General features: G+C 40.4%; 1 protein-coding gene across 1 annotated transcript; it reads right to left on the bottom strand.

The window, feature by feature from the left end:
- Positions 1-3,129: 3,129 nt before the first annotated feature.
- On the bottom strand, positions 3,130-17,622 carry samhd1 (SAM domain and HD domain 1). The gene is made up of 18 exons (XM_020096446.2): positions 17,498-17,622; positions 14,810-14,957; positions 13,051-13,337; positions 12,885-12,951; positions 12,688-12,760; positions 10,537-10,697; positions 10,213-10,328; positions 9,959-10,029; positions 9,192-9,350; positions 8,649-8,749; positions 8,427-8,535; positions 8,234-8,325; positions 8,032-8,147; positions 7,168-7,307; positions 6,366-6,461; positions 6,129-6,233; positions 5,837-5,974; positions 3,130-4,064 (listed from the first exon to the last, which is right to left on the bottom strand). The coding sequence occupies exons 2-18, from the start codon at positions 14,830-14,832 to the stop codon at positions 3,939-3,941; spliced, it is 1,980 nt and encodes a 659-aa protein (XP_019952005.2). The 5' UTR covers positions 14,833-14,957; positions 17,498-17,622; the 3' UTR covers positions 3,130-3,938.
- Positions 17,623-18,360: the final 738 nt, after the last annotated feature.

Genomic DNA, 18,360 nt, shown 5'->3' with positions numbered 1-18,360 from the left:
TTAAAAATGCATCACATTAGTCAGGGTACTTTAAGTGTGTTTAGGATTTTGTGGCATCTGGCTGTGAAGTTGCATATTGCAACAAGCAAAATACTCCACATCTCATCGCTCTCTTTCAAAGCACGAATAAGAACCCATGATGGCTTTCAGGGAACAATTACATGAAATGACCTCTTCAGAGCTGGTATTTAGTTTGTTCGTTCTGGGCTACTGTAGAAAAATGGCGGTGCAAAATGATGGACTCCGTGGAAGACGACCCGCTGCAGATAAGATAAGTTCATTCTAAGATAACGATAACACAATGATTCTTAGTTCTGCGAATGGAAACATCATTCTGAATATTATATTACATTTCTGCCAATGTGAATCTTACACACTGGGCCTTTGAAGGTTAAATCTTTTTCCGTTAACGCTTTCTGTTATTTTGTTTATTCAAGGTGCAGAAATGGGAGAAGTCACAGGTGCCGGTTTAAGTATTTCAGAGTTATTCCAACATTATTCTCAACACCCACAACAAACACAGCCTGGTCATCTGATCTGACCACCACGGTGAAGAATATCAGACGTCTGGAGGATCCCTCTGCCTCTTCTCAGCACCCCCACTTCTCTCACACACACACACACACACACACACTAACAGCATGCCCACTGAGCTCACTGAGGCTCATTAACCTCCTGGTGGTGGGGGTGGGGGTCAGGGGCATCAAAGTGGCAGGATCACTGCAGACTCACCCAGCAATCCTACCATGGGGGTCTGGAGCCGCAGTGTCTTACCCCCTAATGAGAGGCCATGACATGCACACATCCACACACAGTTTGACCCCTCAGGACCAGCTGGAAAAGAGAGTCTGACATGCCTGTAGCAACTCTCCTCCCCCCTCCTTCCCCCTCCTCTCCACCATTCCTCTCCCAAACCCAACACATTCCAGCCTGTGAGCGGCGGCTCGCAGTCACCACTGACTCGCTCATGTCTCACCCAGCAAATTTACCTCAATGCAACAGGGAGAACCCGAGGGAGAGAGGGAGGGAGGGGGAGAGATGGAGGGTCAAGAGAAAGTCAGGAACACAACAAATGATTTAACATAGAGCTGGAAATAACAATTATATTCAATATCAATCTATCTGCCAATTGTTTTCTCAATCAACTGCAGTTGCCTGGTCTCAAATATGAGAGAATAATGAAACAAAAGGTCTCCTGTCTGTCTTCAAATGCTTGTTTGCTCATCTGACCAACAACAAAAGCAAAAATGATAAATTTACTGTCACGTAAGAATAAGAGAAGGTGCAAATCCTCAAAACTGAGAATGAGGGACCCTCTGTTATTTTTGCCTGAAAATGTCCTAAATATTTAAAGGTGCTATGTGTAAGTCTTGGTATTGACTTACACATCCAGCCTCGACCAAGCCGGGCTCATCGCTTTTTGAAAGCGAGTAGCAGTTTTGTCCGGTGTGTCTCCACAAAGTATTGCTATTCAGAAAGCAATGCAACAATGACTATAGCTCCTGGCGAATAACTATCACCATCCTGACTCAGAGAAAACACATGCACAGGCAGTACATATGATAAAATGAAATCATGACAGAGAACACAAACACACTCAAAAGGCATGTGGGAGGGGGTGAGTCAGGAGAGAGAGAATGAAGGAAGGGAGGGAGCGAGCTTTGGAATAGTTTTCTGCCAGCAAGGCAAGTGCAACAGGGGCGGCGGGGTGAGGGAGGGGTGCAGGGTCGAGGGAAGAGGCACCTTGCAACAGCTGGTCTCAATTATCCGTGGAGGGGCTGCTGAGCATACAGAAGCATACGTGTGTGTGTGTGTGTGTGTGTGTGTGTCAGGTTGAGGCATCGCAGGGGGAGGGCTGAGACCACTGGCGCCAGGAGGGGAGCAACAGGTCAGGGAGGATGAAGATTATAAAAATACTAGCAGGCAGTTGGCCTTGGTTCTGCACATGAGTGTGTGCAGTGGATATTCCTCTCCTGCCACACTGCCACAGGATGTGAATGTGAATGTGTGTGTGTGTGTGTGTGTGTGTGTGTACGCCCATAGTGTATCAGGGCAGTGTGTTTCTGCATACATCCTGTTGGACCATCTTCCTAGTCATCAAACTTGCCTTGACAAATGAATTTGATGGTTGAATGATGACACGATTCTCATGTAAAGTAGAAGGTTCATGTTATAACTAATGTATTCTTTGTATTCTGTATCCTCATTGAAAGGGACATATTGGACAATAAACGGATCAATTCTTATTGATTTGTTATATTGGGCTATATCATCGACACATTGGTGCAGAGACATATTACTTAAAAAGGATATTTCAGGAAGGAACATGAAGCATCAGATACCCGTCACATGATTTAATCTGCTGATTATGAAAATCCTATTGAGGCCAATATTTTATACAGAATATTACAAAATAATGAATCATAAGACCCAGGGCCCCCACTGGCTTAAGAGCCAATAGTTCATTCATGCAATAGTTCATCATTAGGCATTACTTTAAATTACTGTAGATCAAATGTGACTTGATGTGACTTGTTGTGAAGGGGGCTCAGCAGCTGCTTCAGGATCTGGACCACAGCAATAATAGAACATATGAAGTAGCTTATTGGGACAAATGGGTGCATACCGCCCCCTAGCGCTCAACTGGTCTTCTTACATGAAGACGCATGACATTTAAAAACTGCAAATCCTGTTGCATTTGATTCGTATTTACCAACTTCATACAGATTTGTGCATTTCTTCACTCCTTGGATTCTGTATTTGTATATTTGATGTATTTATTTAAATATGACTTTTTTATATTCTAATATACCAGTTAATGTTTGTTTGAATTTTTAAGCTATAGTTTTTCACAAACCTGGAGGGAGGCTTCATCATTTATATTCAGACATTGTAATTTGACAGTTTCCTATTCATGTTTTTATATAGTAATAAAGCACTTTCAGTGTCAGGAGGGACAACTAATGTTTTATAAATACTGCAATGTCCAGGGGAAACCTGATTTTCCAATATGGGTGTTAGAAAATAACTAAAATCGCCACCTGGTGGTTGTATATGGTCACTAATGCCACTATACCACAATGGAGTTCATCCTTTGACTATCGGCAAAACAATGTCACACAAGTGAAAGAAAGTGAAAAGAGAGTTTTATTTTCAAACTTTTCTTCAACTCTCATCGTATCACTGCAAACCCTTTAAAACATTTCCCTTCACACTCTATCAAAATATATGTTTTCAAACAATCCAGCACAAATCCCATTTTAAATGTTGCACATATTAGTGAGGTGGAGACAACCAGCAGTGCAACTTACTGTAAGAACAATAAATAAAAGGATTGCACAACACACTCTACCCCCCCAAGAAAAAGACAATAAATATATTGAAAGTAAGATCAAATCAAAACTGCAAATAATCCCTCAAGTAAAACCAAACGCTCAGTGTAAAGCTCAGAAACAGTTAGTCTTTGTATATTGAGACTTTTGGAGCTTGATATGAAGAAAACATGCATATCTGAAAGTTACATAACCCAATTCCCTGTAACACACAAGCTGTATATGCTGTTAAAACACACTGTTCATCTCCTGTTTCAGAGCGAAACATTTTTACTGCCCGTGATTGATTGCTCATAATTCGAAAACATGATAGGCTTCTGCTTAGCACAGGGTATAAAAACAAATCATCTTAAAAACTCGACACTTGTAGCCTGAAATAAGTCCAAAATAAAAGCCTGAATCAGATGAGAAAACAAAAGCTAGGTTGTGCTTATAATATTGAGGAAGGGTCTTTTTTTTTGAAACCCTGAGAATAGTACCTGAGCTTTATTTCCTCCATTGCTTGTAAAAAAAACTGCTTAGTTTCCAACTTTGCTATCCTCATCAACCCACTCACCTAGTAGAGAAATACACTGTTCACTCAACACTGTCGCTGTCCTCTAATTTCTAAAAGGTGAGTTTTTTGCCTCTTTTCTGCCCACTCCCTTCAACACTGTTTACACTCGAGCCGCTGTCATTCGATGTGTGCCACCTTTTCAGAGGGGTCAGCTCCGGCGCTATGATGTCTCCGTCCTGTGTGTAAATAAAATATCAGAAATTGGTATTAACACGGACAGTTTAGTGTGTACACAGTGTCATTACTGACACAAGGGCTCTGTAACAGAACTCTTCTTTACCAGCCCGACAATGTAGGTGAACTATAGGAAGGTGATCTCTGGACACTGAATTACCAACCACAGCCACAAAAGACATGTAGCACCTCAGTGGAGCCATTTTACTGCATTTGTTGTCCTTTTTTTTTTTTTTTTTATAGTATAGTCTAGATAGAACTCATTGTTACCAAACACTAATTATAATTTAAAAGGTGCCCTGCCCGTCCACAAAGATTTCTGTACCTGAGTTTTTTAGCCACTAGGAGGCAGTGGGAACAAGCTGTGAACACAACACAGACTCATCATCTCTGTGCCTTCATCCTCAGGTCTGAGCCCAACTCTGCCGATGTCTCTACTTTAAGAGACAGAATCGCAGGGCTCCTACTGTAAGCCACCTTTTGAAGAGGAGAACCTTTCCTCTGCAGTGGGCATTAGTGTGGTGGAGGACGATGGTGGTCCAGAGCCATATCACTGAGTATTTGGGGCATCACTGCGGCAGGAGGCCATTAATGTAAAGCAAACATTTAAAGAAGTTGTACATTTATGTAAATAGCATTAATATCTTTGTAGCTCTTGCGTAAAATAACAACAAATCAAAAACAACACACTGTCAACCCCCTAATACAGTCCTCTCGGTCCTAATAGGTGATTTCTGGCACTGTAGCCTCCCTTTGAGGATATGCTCGAATGAAACCAGGTCATAGTTTGGCTATAAACTCCATTTCTCCCACAATCAGCAGTCGGTGGGTTGTTAGTGACGTAAACTGCCTCCAGATACAGTATGTCACCTGCCTCCACATTTGCCAACAGCAAAATTCAATCACAATAGCCAGTTTTCAGCCAGTAGAGGGCAGTCACTATGACTTTTTACCACACAAAATGTGGATCTCAAAACGAAGCACTAAAATGTCAAGATTTGGCCCTGAATCAATCAACAACACTACCGAAACCTGTCACACCCTCCAGCATTTATCCTTTCTACCAGCCGTTGGACTGGTCTGATTACCGGGTTTGACCTCTTGCCAGTCATCTCCAAGTAACTCACTGCTGCCTGAACTTGTTTGTGTTTAATGATCTTGTGGATTAAAGCCTGTCCCCACAACTTTGTATCCACCTTGTATAGAGATCAAACTTGTGTGACAGGTAATGAGAAGAAAACTCTCATCAGAGGGGCATCTTTTAGGGGTGGGGGGGTCATACTGGGCAATGAGCTGGACCATCGAGCAATAGAAGAAAGTGGCCTCAATTTTTAATTGTCATGTTATACTCACAATACAGGGTCCAGCTCACTACACTGCTCCACAGAGCCATTTGTGCTCAACATTTATTACCTCCACCAAGGACGTTATGTTTTGTCTGCCTTTGTTTGTTAGTTTGCAGGATAATGCAAAAACAACACAACTGTTTTCCAGGCTATTTTATGGAGGGGTGGGGCATCACAGAGGAAAGACGCTATTGAATTTGGTGCAGATCAAAATAGAAATGTGGATCTTGTGACTGTATGTGTTTATTTATGTGGTTTCAAAAGAGGCTGCTGGTGCTTGACAGAAGTATGTTCACTTTGCTTAATGCCATTCTAGTTCCCTTTGTTTTCCATTCTCAAAAGCCTCTCCAGTCAAGGCAGGTACCCATCCTATGCTTATCAACCAACATGATTACACTACTCTTTACACTCGAGAAGATAAATGTTACCTTAGGCTTTGAGAAATTCCTATTCATGCACCACTGAACAAAGTGCTTCTTGGCGGCCTCCACACGCTTCTCATCTGTCTGTTTGAAGTAGACCCGGATCAGCTGCTCAGCAAAGTTCTCTGGAAGCATCTTTGACACCTGACATGAATGACAACAGTTTATTTTGAACTGTAAATTCAAAATACAGGAAGTGACAAAAATCATCCTTGGGTTTAGAAATATGAGACATGAGAAACCTTCAGCTATTTAAATGTGGAGGCAACTCATGTAAATAAAGATGAAGATGTCTGACCTGGTTCTTCCGTATCTGGACGGCTTTAGTTGTGTCATCTTTGCAATAGAATCGTACATCGTTGATGGGGTCCTTATCCTTCATCCCATAGTCCAGAGGAATGACCTAAAGGAGAGGTTTTGTGCAGTAGGCCACAAATCAACAAAACTAAAATTCACAACAATAACACAAATGTAATTCTTTCTTTTGGAGCAAATGAAATGTACGAGATAAAAAGTAGTTAGACTGAGAACTCACACTAACTATAAAGTCGTCCGGCTGCAGGTTGACATCCTGGGCGCCAGTCTGAGGGATGGACTTGGCCAATTCTTTTTCCCAGTCTTTAATCGCATCCTTACAGAGGAGAAGTGGATTCAGTCACGTCATTTTAACTTCGCAGTGAGATTTCATGAGATTTGAGCTTTGGATCAAAGTCGCATCATAACTTCACGTAATAATAAGAGAAGATAAGCTACATACAACACTGTAACACAGAATGATATACGAGATACATATACAACCACATATGATTACATTTTTTTTGTTAAAATCACAATCTGCTTTCCAACATGCAAAAAAATTGAATTGATTCGTAATATTTTCGGATAAAAACAGTTTCATTTCATTTTTAATGAATAATTACTTCTTTAATGCTATAAAAACAAGGTGAAACATCGTGCTATGCTGGCTCCATCCTCCAATGGCTACTGCGTACACTCCATCTCTTAATGCAAACAATGGCAGCGTTTATATCGTGGGATATTTTGGCTTCATTTCTAGATAGTAGAAGGAAGTGGAAACGTGTCGTCCATCTTCATGCACAGTCTGAGGTCAAAACAAGCAACAGGGAGATCTTTTACATTATTTGTTGAACTAAATAATACTTGAACTAATAAGTTAAATTTAACTCAAAATCACCTCAGCATGCATGGTAGGAACAAATCAAATCATATCACTGCAGATGAAAAAAAAATAAGGCTATCAATATTACTTCTAATTTGTAAAAACTATAATTCAAGAGTCAAAATAATTATTCCAAAAGAAGAACACAAACACATACCGGGGTGACCTTCAGACTTTTGCTTGGCTGGGTTTGGCCCAGACACTTGTAGAGGCGCCGACAGACGATGTTGCATAGAATCTGCCTCGGTTCAGCCAGCTCCTCCGAGGACGAGTGGAGTATTTGTTCAAACACATGGTCTAAGGGATAGAACAGAAATCCGTGATTATTTATCATTCATGTACACTCATCTGATTGGGTTTAGAACCCTAACCCTGTTTCTGGGGTTGGATGGTGGTAGACTCATAATAACAATGGGAGTAAAAAAATTCCAACACCGATGTATCAAATCAAAGTGGCAATATTTCCTGAGATGTAGTTGTCAAACCCTTATGACATAGAAATGTAATTGAAACTAGATATTTTACAGTTAAAACATAAACTTTACTATAAATGACTATGAATAAAAAGAAAACAAGTACAATGAAATATATAGAACTTGAATTAATTTAAGTTGTAGTTTTTTTTGTTAAAAAAAGTATGAGATAAAAGTTAAAATGTTTAAAATGTGAATCTCTCATCTTTTCTGCATTGTAAATAATAGCAATAAAAATAATAAGAATTACACGCTTAATAATAACAACAATTTTCTATGACAAATTGAATACCAGTCTTTTTCAGCATAGTTCCTTCTGTAAAGGTTTTCATATCAGCAGACATAAACACAGATACCCGTATGTCTGTTAAGGCCTCATATAGGCTGATTTCTTTTCGGCCAACTGATAAATCGGTCAAGCTCTAGCAAACAGTGGGACGGAGAATAATTAATATGAGATACAGTGATACCAGACACAATGTGTTTTATAGATGGCACAAATGTTCTTCAATCACGAGATAAACGGGCACACAGAGCTATCCACGGACCTGTCAGCTTGGTGTAGGCCTCCATGTCGTCTATGGCTGTGGAGAGAGTGAACATCCTCCCTCCTGAGCCTTGAATCTGGATGTATGGATCTGCTTTCAAAAAGGCCTCAGTGATCCTAAATTTAAAAAAAACAAATGATCACCTTTCAGAACGAATGCAGAGCGAAGCAAACAAGCTACGGCCGAGCAACGAGCTACTCACATGGTCTCTATGATGTTGCCAACCTTGTGCTGGTAGGCTCTTCTGTGGAGACAGTTCCTTGTGTGGAACATGTCATACAGATTGCCCACCTCCTGTTTAAAGAATCACTTGTGTTTTAGTTGCAGTTTAAACGTTTAACTGGACTGCCGTGTTTTAAAAAGCTGATCATGGGGAGACATAAGAGAGTTGTTACCTTGTCTCTGGTACAGATTTGCTTCTGCCCGTCCACCTCACACACCCTGGCGAACATAAGGCAGCGGTGATAATCAAAGTTGTTGTTGATGCCCAGGTGGTAGCAGTCCCTAAGATGAGCAACGTGAAGAAACGATCGGCCATTAAACTCACAAGAAAAGTAGGATTTATCAACATGTGATTTAGGAAACCTTGTTAAAACTAACAAGTCAATAAGACTCACCTGGCAAGGTAGTCCCACTTATCCACATCAATGCTATTTCTTTTGTTGGCCACAATTTCATAGAGAAAGGACTTGTCCTCTGGACGGCCTCTGTATGGCCACTAAGTCAGAAACAGAGACATTAGATTTATTAGGCAAGTATTTTTAAGAATTAAAAAGGAATTTAACTCTGGTTTCCAGAGCAGAGCAAAGTTATTACACGGTGCCAAGAAGTAATGTGGCATTTATAGCATGTGGATTTGTCCATATGTAGGTCAAATCTTTACTGTTAACTGCATGTGCAAGAGTGTGACAGTCCCAGGAACATTAGTGTTAATTTGCACATTTCTGCTTAGGTCTCCACCACATCAGGTTTTAAATCTGAGCATACCCCTCAGCTGCTGCCTGGATCCATCGTACAGGAACTCAATTTAATCTGTGGTTTCTCCAGTCAAAATGCAATTTTAGTTCCAGAGTTCCTTTGGTAAGGTTCCTACAGTATAATGCTACTATAATATCAATACAACTATCAACTAATCTCATATAGGCAGAACTAGCAGTTACCCCATTGGCATTAGCTCCATTAGTGCCTAATGGTCCAGCAATCTGCTCCTTGATAAACTCCAGGTCGTCAGGCAGCACCAGGCCGTGCTGCTCCATCACCGGCTTCAAGTTGTTGTCATTAACCAGGTAATCAAACATGGCTAAAGAGGCTTCCTCGTGCTGCAACACAAACAGACTAATTTATGAACATGGGAATGTACACAGTCACAACCTGAAAATGAAAGCAAACAGAAAGAGCTTATCTTAAAATATGACTAGAGGCAAACACAAATGCTGATCCATCACGTTTGCCAGATGGCAGGTCTGTGGTCACAACTTAAATAATATTTATTAGCTATTAGTGTCTCTTATCAGTGATGCTTATCATTGTGACCACTGCAACCACTACCTTAGACCTCAACTGTCCTGCTTAGGAGTCAGGTGACACTAACTGCTTTGTATAGCAGTTTCGTTTTTACAGTTATTTAACCCTCTAATAGAAAATCATCTGTTTATCCCGATAATGTTTATTGCTGTAACGTCATCACATCTGCTAGTGCAGGGTTTAAAGTAATATTAAAGTTTATGAGTTCAAGGTTCAGTGTGTAGAATTTAGTGGTGAGGTTGCATCTTGCAGTTGAATAGCCCTCCCCTGAAAGCTTCCAGAGTTTATTCGCCTTGCTCCTGAGGATTTGTTGTTGGTGTGAACGTGTCCTTGAACTAATTGTTTTGTTTGCCACTCATATGGCTGAGAAAGGATGAGAAAAGCAAAAATCACATTTTCTTACCTTCCAGGTAAAACCAGGACGTGCTTTGGGGATGAACTTCCCATCAAACATATGGGAAAATGGCCCATGTCCTGACAGGCATAACAAATACAGAAAAGGTGATTACGCTGCATTAAACTTTGCACTAAGATAATTATAGACAATTATAGATAATTAAGATATAAAGTTATATTCCCATCTGGATAATTGAGGATGACAAACATAGCTTCGCTTCCATTCTTACTCATGCATACACCCAGGATGTGCTCACTCACCCAGGTCGTGGCAGAGCCCAGCGATCTGCACGCAGAGGATGTCTCTGCGAGAGATGAGGAGATCTGGCTGCCGATCATTCAGAGCCTGTACAAGTTGTCCTGCCAAGTGACCAACTCTGTTCCCACACAAAACATTTCAATCAAAACAAGGAAGTGAACATACCGTGAACATACCACAAACATGACACATAAAGAATAACTATTTTACTATTTAATAACACTATGTTTCCAATATACGGCGGATCCAGCATTTCTTTGACATACATGATACTACATGAATCAGACACATTGATCATTTAACACGGTCTGTTACTGAGGACGCACCCGATGGAGTGTTCAAAGCGGTTGTGGGACGCTCCGGGGAAAACAAAGTAGGTCCCTCCGAGCTGCTTGAGGTATCGCAGTCTCTGGAACTGAGGTGTGTCAATGATTCGGATGAGAAGTGGGTGTAACTCCACATGCCCGTGGATGGGATCATTAAACACCTGGCAGGAGACAAGACACAAGAAAGACTTACTTCACCACTGAATCAATACTGTTACTCTACTTTTAACTTGCACAATTTTATAAATAACCTGTCTTTTTCCACACCAGTATGTGAAGAGGTTCTTCACCTGTGTAGCATTCACATGTTCTTTTACCTATCTTAACTGATGACTAATGACCGTATGCTTTTACATTCTTGTGCAAACATCCCGTCCCACTGTACTTTACTGAAACATTTTTTTTCTGCAGGGAAAAGAATAATACTATGTACATATTCTGTATTCTTTATTTTTCTGTTGACTTCTCGTCACCTCATTCTGACTTGTCTGCTGCTCTAACAAGGGAATCCACGAAACTCTAGACTGCGTACCGCCGAGCTGTCTTCATGCTCTCCACTACGGAAAAAAAGTTTCATCGCATCGCAACCACATCTGTGATCAATATTTAATTAACATATTTAATTAACATATTCAATGTTATCAATAAGTCAAAACTGTATTCTATAGAGATATCAATAATTCAAAGTGTATTTCAAGATATCGACAATCTTGATTGAGTCTATTATTTTCTCATTAGATGTGCTCATTGGACAAGTCCTCAATTTGTGAAGAGAGAGAAAATGTTGCTCTGTGCTTGAAACAATCTTAAGAGAATCAAAACATTTACTATCCCCAGACGCAAACAACATTCCGACGGACATGATCCCGCAACGTCTCGTGATAGCAGCCCATGAGAATCTGTTATCCCAGGGGATCATGTACGGTTACACGTCAAAGGTCACAGTTACACTCACTCTGCGTCAGTTACAATTTAAATATCCAATCCTGCATTCTGGAGAGGACCAATTAAAATGATTTATTGTAAAATTGCAGTGGAACATATAGAAACAGACATTTGACTAAATGTATTACTGGATATCCAAAATGTAATTAAAAGGTTTCTCATTTTGGAAATCCAATATTCAATTCATGACTAGTAGGAGTTGGAATATAGATATCTGAATGGGACTGTTTGCTAACGTGAATTCTACAACAGATGTATACTCTACTACAGATATATATCCAGTTTTAACAATTAGAGCTCAACCGATTTATCAGTTGGCTTTCACATACATATCAGTATCTGCGTTTACCGATATGTTTGCATAAATACACCATCAATATGAAAACTTACATTTTATAGACTAGACAATGCAGAAAAGATCATTTTGCATTGGAAAATTTTATTCCAGTTATATTTAAATAGTTAAACTGTAAATATCAAGCCTCAAATAATACAATTTCTTTGTCATAAGGATATTTGTATATATATGTATCAGAAAAAAAACTGACATCATTTGTCGCAGGAAAAAATGGAGGAAGTGAATGACAGATGCATGTACAGTCCAGAGATAACACGTTAAAACTGTTTGCCATATGGGACACTGGACAACACAATTCCCCCCATACTGTGTAATTATTATAATAACTACAACTGTAAAGTAGGTTTTCTCTTAACTTCCTCTTTCTTCATCATGTGAGTATTTGTCTCGAGGACAAGTCTGACTTCACATGCAGGGCTCTGGAAACTAGTTTTCCTTCATTTCAAACCCCATGATGTTTTTCTGTTTGAAGAATTGGTCACCATTTAGTTAAATTATATTGGATTTGGCTGCAATACTGTTTACCCCTCCTTCGTCATACTGGTAAGTAGATTTGGGTGAAAGGGAACGATTGGCTGAAATTTTTGTAGAATTATCCTCATGATATTCAAATACTTTATATTTACATTGAGGGGGTCCTCTCTACAGAGGCCGCCATGTTTTTTGCATTAGTCCAGACTGAACAAACTAAACACCTTTTGAGTTTTTGACAACTGAAGCTACCACAGGTTGTTTTTCATGTTTGGAAGTAGAGGGTGGGGTGAGGGGTGTTCAGCAGAACAAACAGGACAGAGAGAGAGAGAGAGAGAAGTCTCCCTTGCTGTTTATTTCGACAGTGCAGTTGTTACCTTGCTTGAATCTCTCTCTATCTGCCCCAACCTCTTGACACTGTGCAGGATCTTCAGACGGTCACCGAGGAGCCTGGACAGGAGGAGGAGGAGGAGGAGGAGGAGGAGACATCAGAGGGACCCACTGAGGAGGTGCAGCCATTCTATGACACTTCAAACATGGGTCACATTTATTATTGAATCCAACACACACTTACTTTACTCCAATCTTCTGCAGATCCGCATCCGTGAGGTCCCTCAGGCCCACACCAGTTATCTTTTGTTCTGGAAGATGAAGCAGACACACGAGTTGTTGGATCGGGTCACATGTGGTAAACAATCAGCTCAGCAACATGCAAACACATCATCTCCGCCACCACCGACCTCTGAACGTGTCCTCCCACTCCTGGAGACCCTCTCCCCGCAGGTACCGACACGTTTCCTCCACACCCCATCGCCTGTAGTCCGTGTAATCCGAGTCAGGCTGCCGGCCGACGGTCGCTCTCTTCTCCGGCGTATTGAAGCTTTCGCCGGGCAACGGAGCCAACGGTCGTTTTCGATTCTCCATGCAGATCCGAAGCGGCGCTTGCTCGGGTCGATGCAGCAGCAGGAAGCCGGTAACGTTGAGCCCCACGCCGCCTGACACAGCTGATCTCAGCTCATACAAGACTCTGAAAAATACCCGGGTTTTGTTATTTCACCGGCTGCGTCAAGATGAACCGAAACACCACCAGCACTTCCTGTCATTGATTTCAAAATAAAAGTCCACTGAACCAGAGGGGGACTCCATAACCTGAGAGTAAAACACCCTCCAGTTATAATCATAGACTTTAGAATAAAACATTTATCAGATCTTGATCTTGACTTAATTTAATAGATCTACAGTTAATGATATCCAAGATGACTGCAGTACAGAAACAGTACAGAGCTCTAAATAATACGATTATATACTTATTCAAAACGTATTGTATGCATAGACTGTATATAAAGGTTGTATGTCATGGTTTAATTGGGAAATTTGTCCAATTCTTTATTATATACAATAAACAGCAGTTCTTTCTCGAAATATATATTTTAGTGTTGGACATTGTGGTGTTGTGCAGTCTGATGATTGATTGCAAAAAGGAGCACCCAACAACAACTACTACTTCTGCTACTACTAATGGTAATAATCATTTTTAGAATAATGCTGTATAACTAGGTATAGTCTACTTTGTGCATATCAATATTTGATAGGATGTTATCCAATTTGCTACAGAAGCTGGTTTTGATTGAGATATCTCTTTTTTCAAAAGGCATTTTCATAAAATGTCTTTTAACATTAACCTTATGTGAAGCACTTTGTAGAAGTGTTTTTTGTAATGTGCTGTATAAATAAAGTACATTATTATTATTATCATTATTGTTGTTGTTGTTATAACCTTTGCCTCCAGCTGAAACACCGGAGAACGAACAGTATTTGTTGAATGGTATTCATTTCTAAGTGAAAACACTGATTTCCGGTGAGTAATTTAAATGTTATCGGCAGCTTGACGTGGTTCCCCTTTACGTCAGTTTTGAAGGGGCGGGGCTAGATTCAGTTGAGCGAGGGAAAGTTGAGCGTTGAAATCACGGATCGTGTCCGTGACGCTGCTGCGAGCTTCATCTGAAACTTACATAACTCTGTTATAAATCACCTTCTGTCCAGCTGCACATCCTCTGTCCACATGCTCAGCAACACATGTGAGAAAACTAAGAGAATCACAGAAACCCTGGTAGGGTGCTGTTGACCATATTTAGGTTTTATTTGTTTCACAAACTATTGACTGCAAATAAAAGTGGACGAAGCGTCTCCACTTCCTGCCACTGTACAAAAATGAAGCCAAAAATAGCCCAGATTCTGGCGCTGCCATCTTGGATGACATCATAGGAGTCAGTGGAGCCACAATATCATGATCCCAACAAGCAATCATGAGCCAGGCTCAGCCACCCCCCAACACACACACACACACACTTTTGAAACATCAAATAACTTCTGGAAACAGTAAAACCAAAAGTATATCAGAAACATGAACAATTGAACAACTTCAAAAAACTGAAAAACAATTTAACGAAATATATTGTTGCTGTGCACTTTGACTTTTTAGTTCGGCCTATGTCTGACCTGGTTGCATGGAGAAGATGCATGCGTACTGCAGCCAGCCACTAGGGGGTGATCATGATGTTTTGGCTCCACTTTTGGGGAGATGTCATGTATCGTCCGTCGTTATGTCCGGTCCATGGTCAAAACTGGTTTACAGCAGGTTCCTGTGCTGCAGCAACAAAAGATCAATCATGTTACAATTCGAACAGACACGCAGCAATGATTGAAAACATCGGCAGCGACTCAGATGCTTCAGAAGAGGAGAGTTAGGTGAAGAGAGAAGACTGGTGTATGAGTGATTCTTACAGGTCGTGTTAAAACACTTATTGGTAATGTTTTAAAGATTTCCTATGGAATAACATAGAATTTCAGATGTATTAACTTGTGTGCACAATAATCAACTTGTGCATAAAAGAAAATTCAAGTTAATACCAGTTAATTAACTTGTGCATATTTAGTAAAAAAGCCAAACAGGAATTCCTTTCAACAACTCTCCATGATAATTAAAACTGGACACACCTATGACTCTAAAGACTTCAAGACACTGCAAGTTCTCCTGAGTGATCAGTCAAGCTCTTCTACATTTCAACTTCACAGAAACTAGATAAAGACACCAGTCGTAATGATGATGTGTTCTGATTCTGATTAAATATCATTCACTGACCGTGACGTCTTTCACATTCCCTTGCTCGGTGCTTTACAATCCTGAAGAGCAGGTTTTTTTTTTTCCTCTGTGAGCTCTATGACCATGCTCTTATATCTAACCCCCTAACCACCCATTATCAATCATTTCTTCTACACACTGTCTGTAGTGTGATGAGTGGAACTTTACATGAAGAATAAGAACAGGGTCAGGCATTAGAAAAACAATGAGAGTAAATAAAGTCCTTTTTTTACATTTTGGGAATGAAGTGGAAATGTCAACAATAAAGTCAAACAAAATCAGAGCAAGATTTCTTTGTGGTTTCTTTGGGGGAATTAAGTCAAGATGTCAAGAATAAAATTTAGAGAGAATAAAACTAAATGTTGAGAATAAAGAGGATATATTGAGAATAAAGTCAGAATGTTAAGAATGAAGTCAAACTAAATCAGAGGAAGATAATATTTTTGTGTTTGGTGAATAAAGATGTCGACTGACAGGCTTGTGTGGTTTCTTCCACTGAACAGACAGTTTTCTTCTTTTCAAATACTTATAACCGCGCTGTGTTTATGTGATAAGAAATAGTATTTTGTCACTAAAACTTCACCAGTTCTTATACACCAGTTATTTTGTAGATAGCTGTGATACTTACCAACATTAGAATTTAATAGATTCTGAAAGGTTTAAAAACATCTTCACTTTTAAACCTACTGCATCTACTATGAAGGGGACTTTGGACAACTACATCAAACGGCCACAAGGTGACACTATTTATCAATTATATACGGTTTGGTTGTCTTTACAGTGAGGTTTAAAGCAGGTGCTGTGTTCCACCATGTGCTCAACCAAGTACTGATTTATCTTTTCATGCTAAACCAGGAGGAAATGTCCAAATTCCAAGATAAACACAAAGAAGCACAGAAGTGTACAATCATATCACAGATGATCTAAGTCGTCCGCCCTATTTAGGATTAGTATCTCGGAGAGGTCCATTGTAATGATATCACTGGGAGCCGGAGGCTTTTCTAGAGTTTGTGATGTAAGTCGTAACAAATGTTGTGGTAAGTCTTCAGATAAAAGATAAATCTGTCTTTTAGTAGTTACTGCATGTCTGTTCTTTGGTGGTAAATAACAGCAGTGATAAGCTTTTGGTTTTAATCAATAAAATAAGACTGAACTAATAACATTTAGATCAGACACAAGATACTTCAGCCCTATTCAAAACAAGGGCCTCGAGCAAATGTGAGGAAACGACTCTAGCTTTGTCATGTCAGAAGTTTTGTTTTCTGGTTTGAGGTCACAGATGGGGTTTTTCTGATCCTCTGTGCAGACTGATATCACCCTGTAGCTCTGCAGTTCCTGTAAACTCAGATAACATCAGACGCCTCTGCAACTGACATAGTGATCGGTATCATGACCAGTCTGGTTGATTTGCTTAGTGTCTTCAGTGTGATAAGAATTTATATCTAGGACAAGGTCTACAAATGCAAATATATAGTGTGACATATAGTCACAGCGTGTGGGTAGCGAAGGATTTCTCCATTGTAATGCTACTGTTCTCTGACGGCATGAGACCCAGTAAGCAGACAAAACACGGGCAAAGTCTGGCTGCTTTGTTCACTCAATGATACTTTTATCCACACGTGACAGAACAGAAAGAAAAGCCTCTTGGCCCACAAGGCCTGGCTGTGAAGCCCTTCCTCCTGGTTTGCATTAGTAATGATTGCAGATATTTGTAATACCTCCTCAGCCCTCAGGTCCTTGCAGCTTAAGAAAATTGTCAGTGTGATTGACAGGAAGCCCAGAAGCAACCATGATGCTTTATGCGGCTGTTACTCCACAGTTATCCTCCTCTGACTACTGAAGCCAAGTCTTTGTTTGTTTTCTTGAGCTCCTCAGAGAAGGAGAGCATTAGTGGGATCAAACATTTTATTGGTCAAGACTTTATATATATTTATAGTGGCAATCAACAATGCCACAGGATGTCCCACACACAGCCAAACACTTTGCTTTTCAACATTTTATTATGTCTTTCATAGGTCAAAACATAAATTCTAAACTAAACTTACACTTGGCAGCAGTATTGGCTTTTCAGCCCCACTCTATGCAGTCTCTTTCAGCCTCTGCTCCTGTTCCTCCCGTGTTTGTGTGTCTGACTCTGGCAGCTCGGCTGCTGCCTTTTGAATCCAGGGAGAGTTGATTGGCCAACTAGTCTCAGCTGTGCATCACCTCTCCCTGAGCCACCTCCATGCTCACCCCCATCGCCAAATTTAGGCCAGGCAGCCATCCGGCCTGACCTACTCCCCCTACTGACCTACGGGCGCCGCTGCATGGAAGCTGTGGATGCAGGTCCAGGAGGCATGGAACCAGGAACGGGACTCAACGATGTCTGCTACTGTATTTTTGGTCACATATATTTAGTTATTTTTATGTTCTTACCCGCTGTGTAGCTGAACAGATATAAATGGAAGCTGTTATGTAACTGGCCCTTGTGTAACTGGCCCTTGTGTAACTGACGGGAGATAATGACTGTTTTGAAATGTCACCATCGGACCTCCGCTCTGGACTTCCTCCACCAAATGAACAAAGTGCTTTTCTGCCATCAGTCAACCATTAAGAGTCATTAGACTATTGCAACAGGAAGAACTCTTAAAATGACTAAAACCATACAAATGTGTGGTATAAAGTAATCCCTGTGTTTATGGAAGCTATACTCGACTTCTCCACATCTTAACAAAACCGGCTAGTGAGTGTTGCTTTGTTGGATCTCTACAAAACTTGTTGAAAACGATGTGTCTCAGGCAGCAAGGACCACAGAGATTTAATGTTTGAAAGGATTTTCAAGAGGTTGGAGACTTTTGCCAATTCAATGAGGAAAATATAATCTTTAAATATGGCATAAGTTTTTTAAATCTTTACCGCTGATGCAGGG

Source organism: Paralichthys olivaceus, chromosome 6, assembly GCF_024713975.1.
Source record: "Paralichthys olivaceus isolate ysfri-2021 chromosome 6, ASM2471397v2, whole genome shotgun sequence".
Taxonomy (NCBI): Eukaryota; Metazoa; Chordata; class Actinopteri; order Pleuronectiformes; family Paralichthyidae; genus Paralichthys; species Paralichthys olivaceus.
This window is presented reverse-complemented; position numbering and strand designations above follow the sequence as displayed.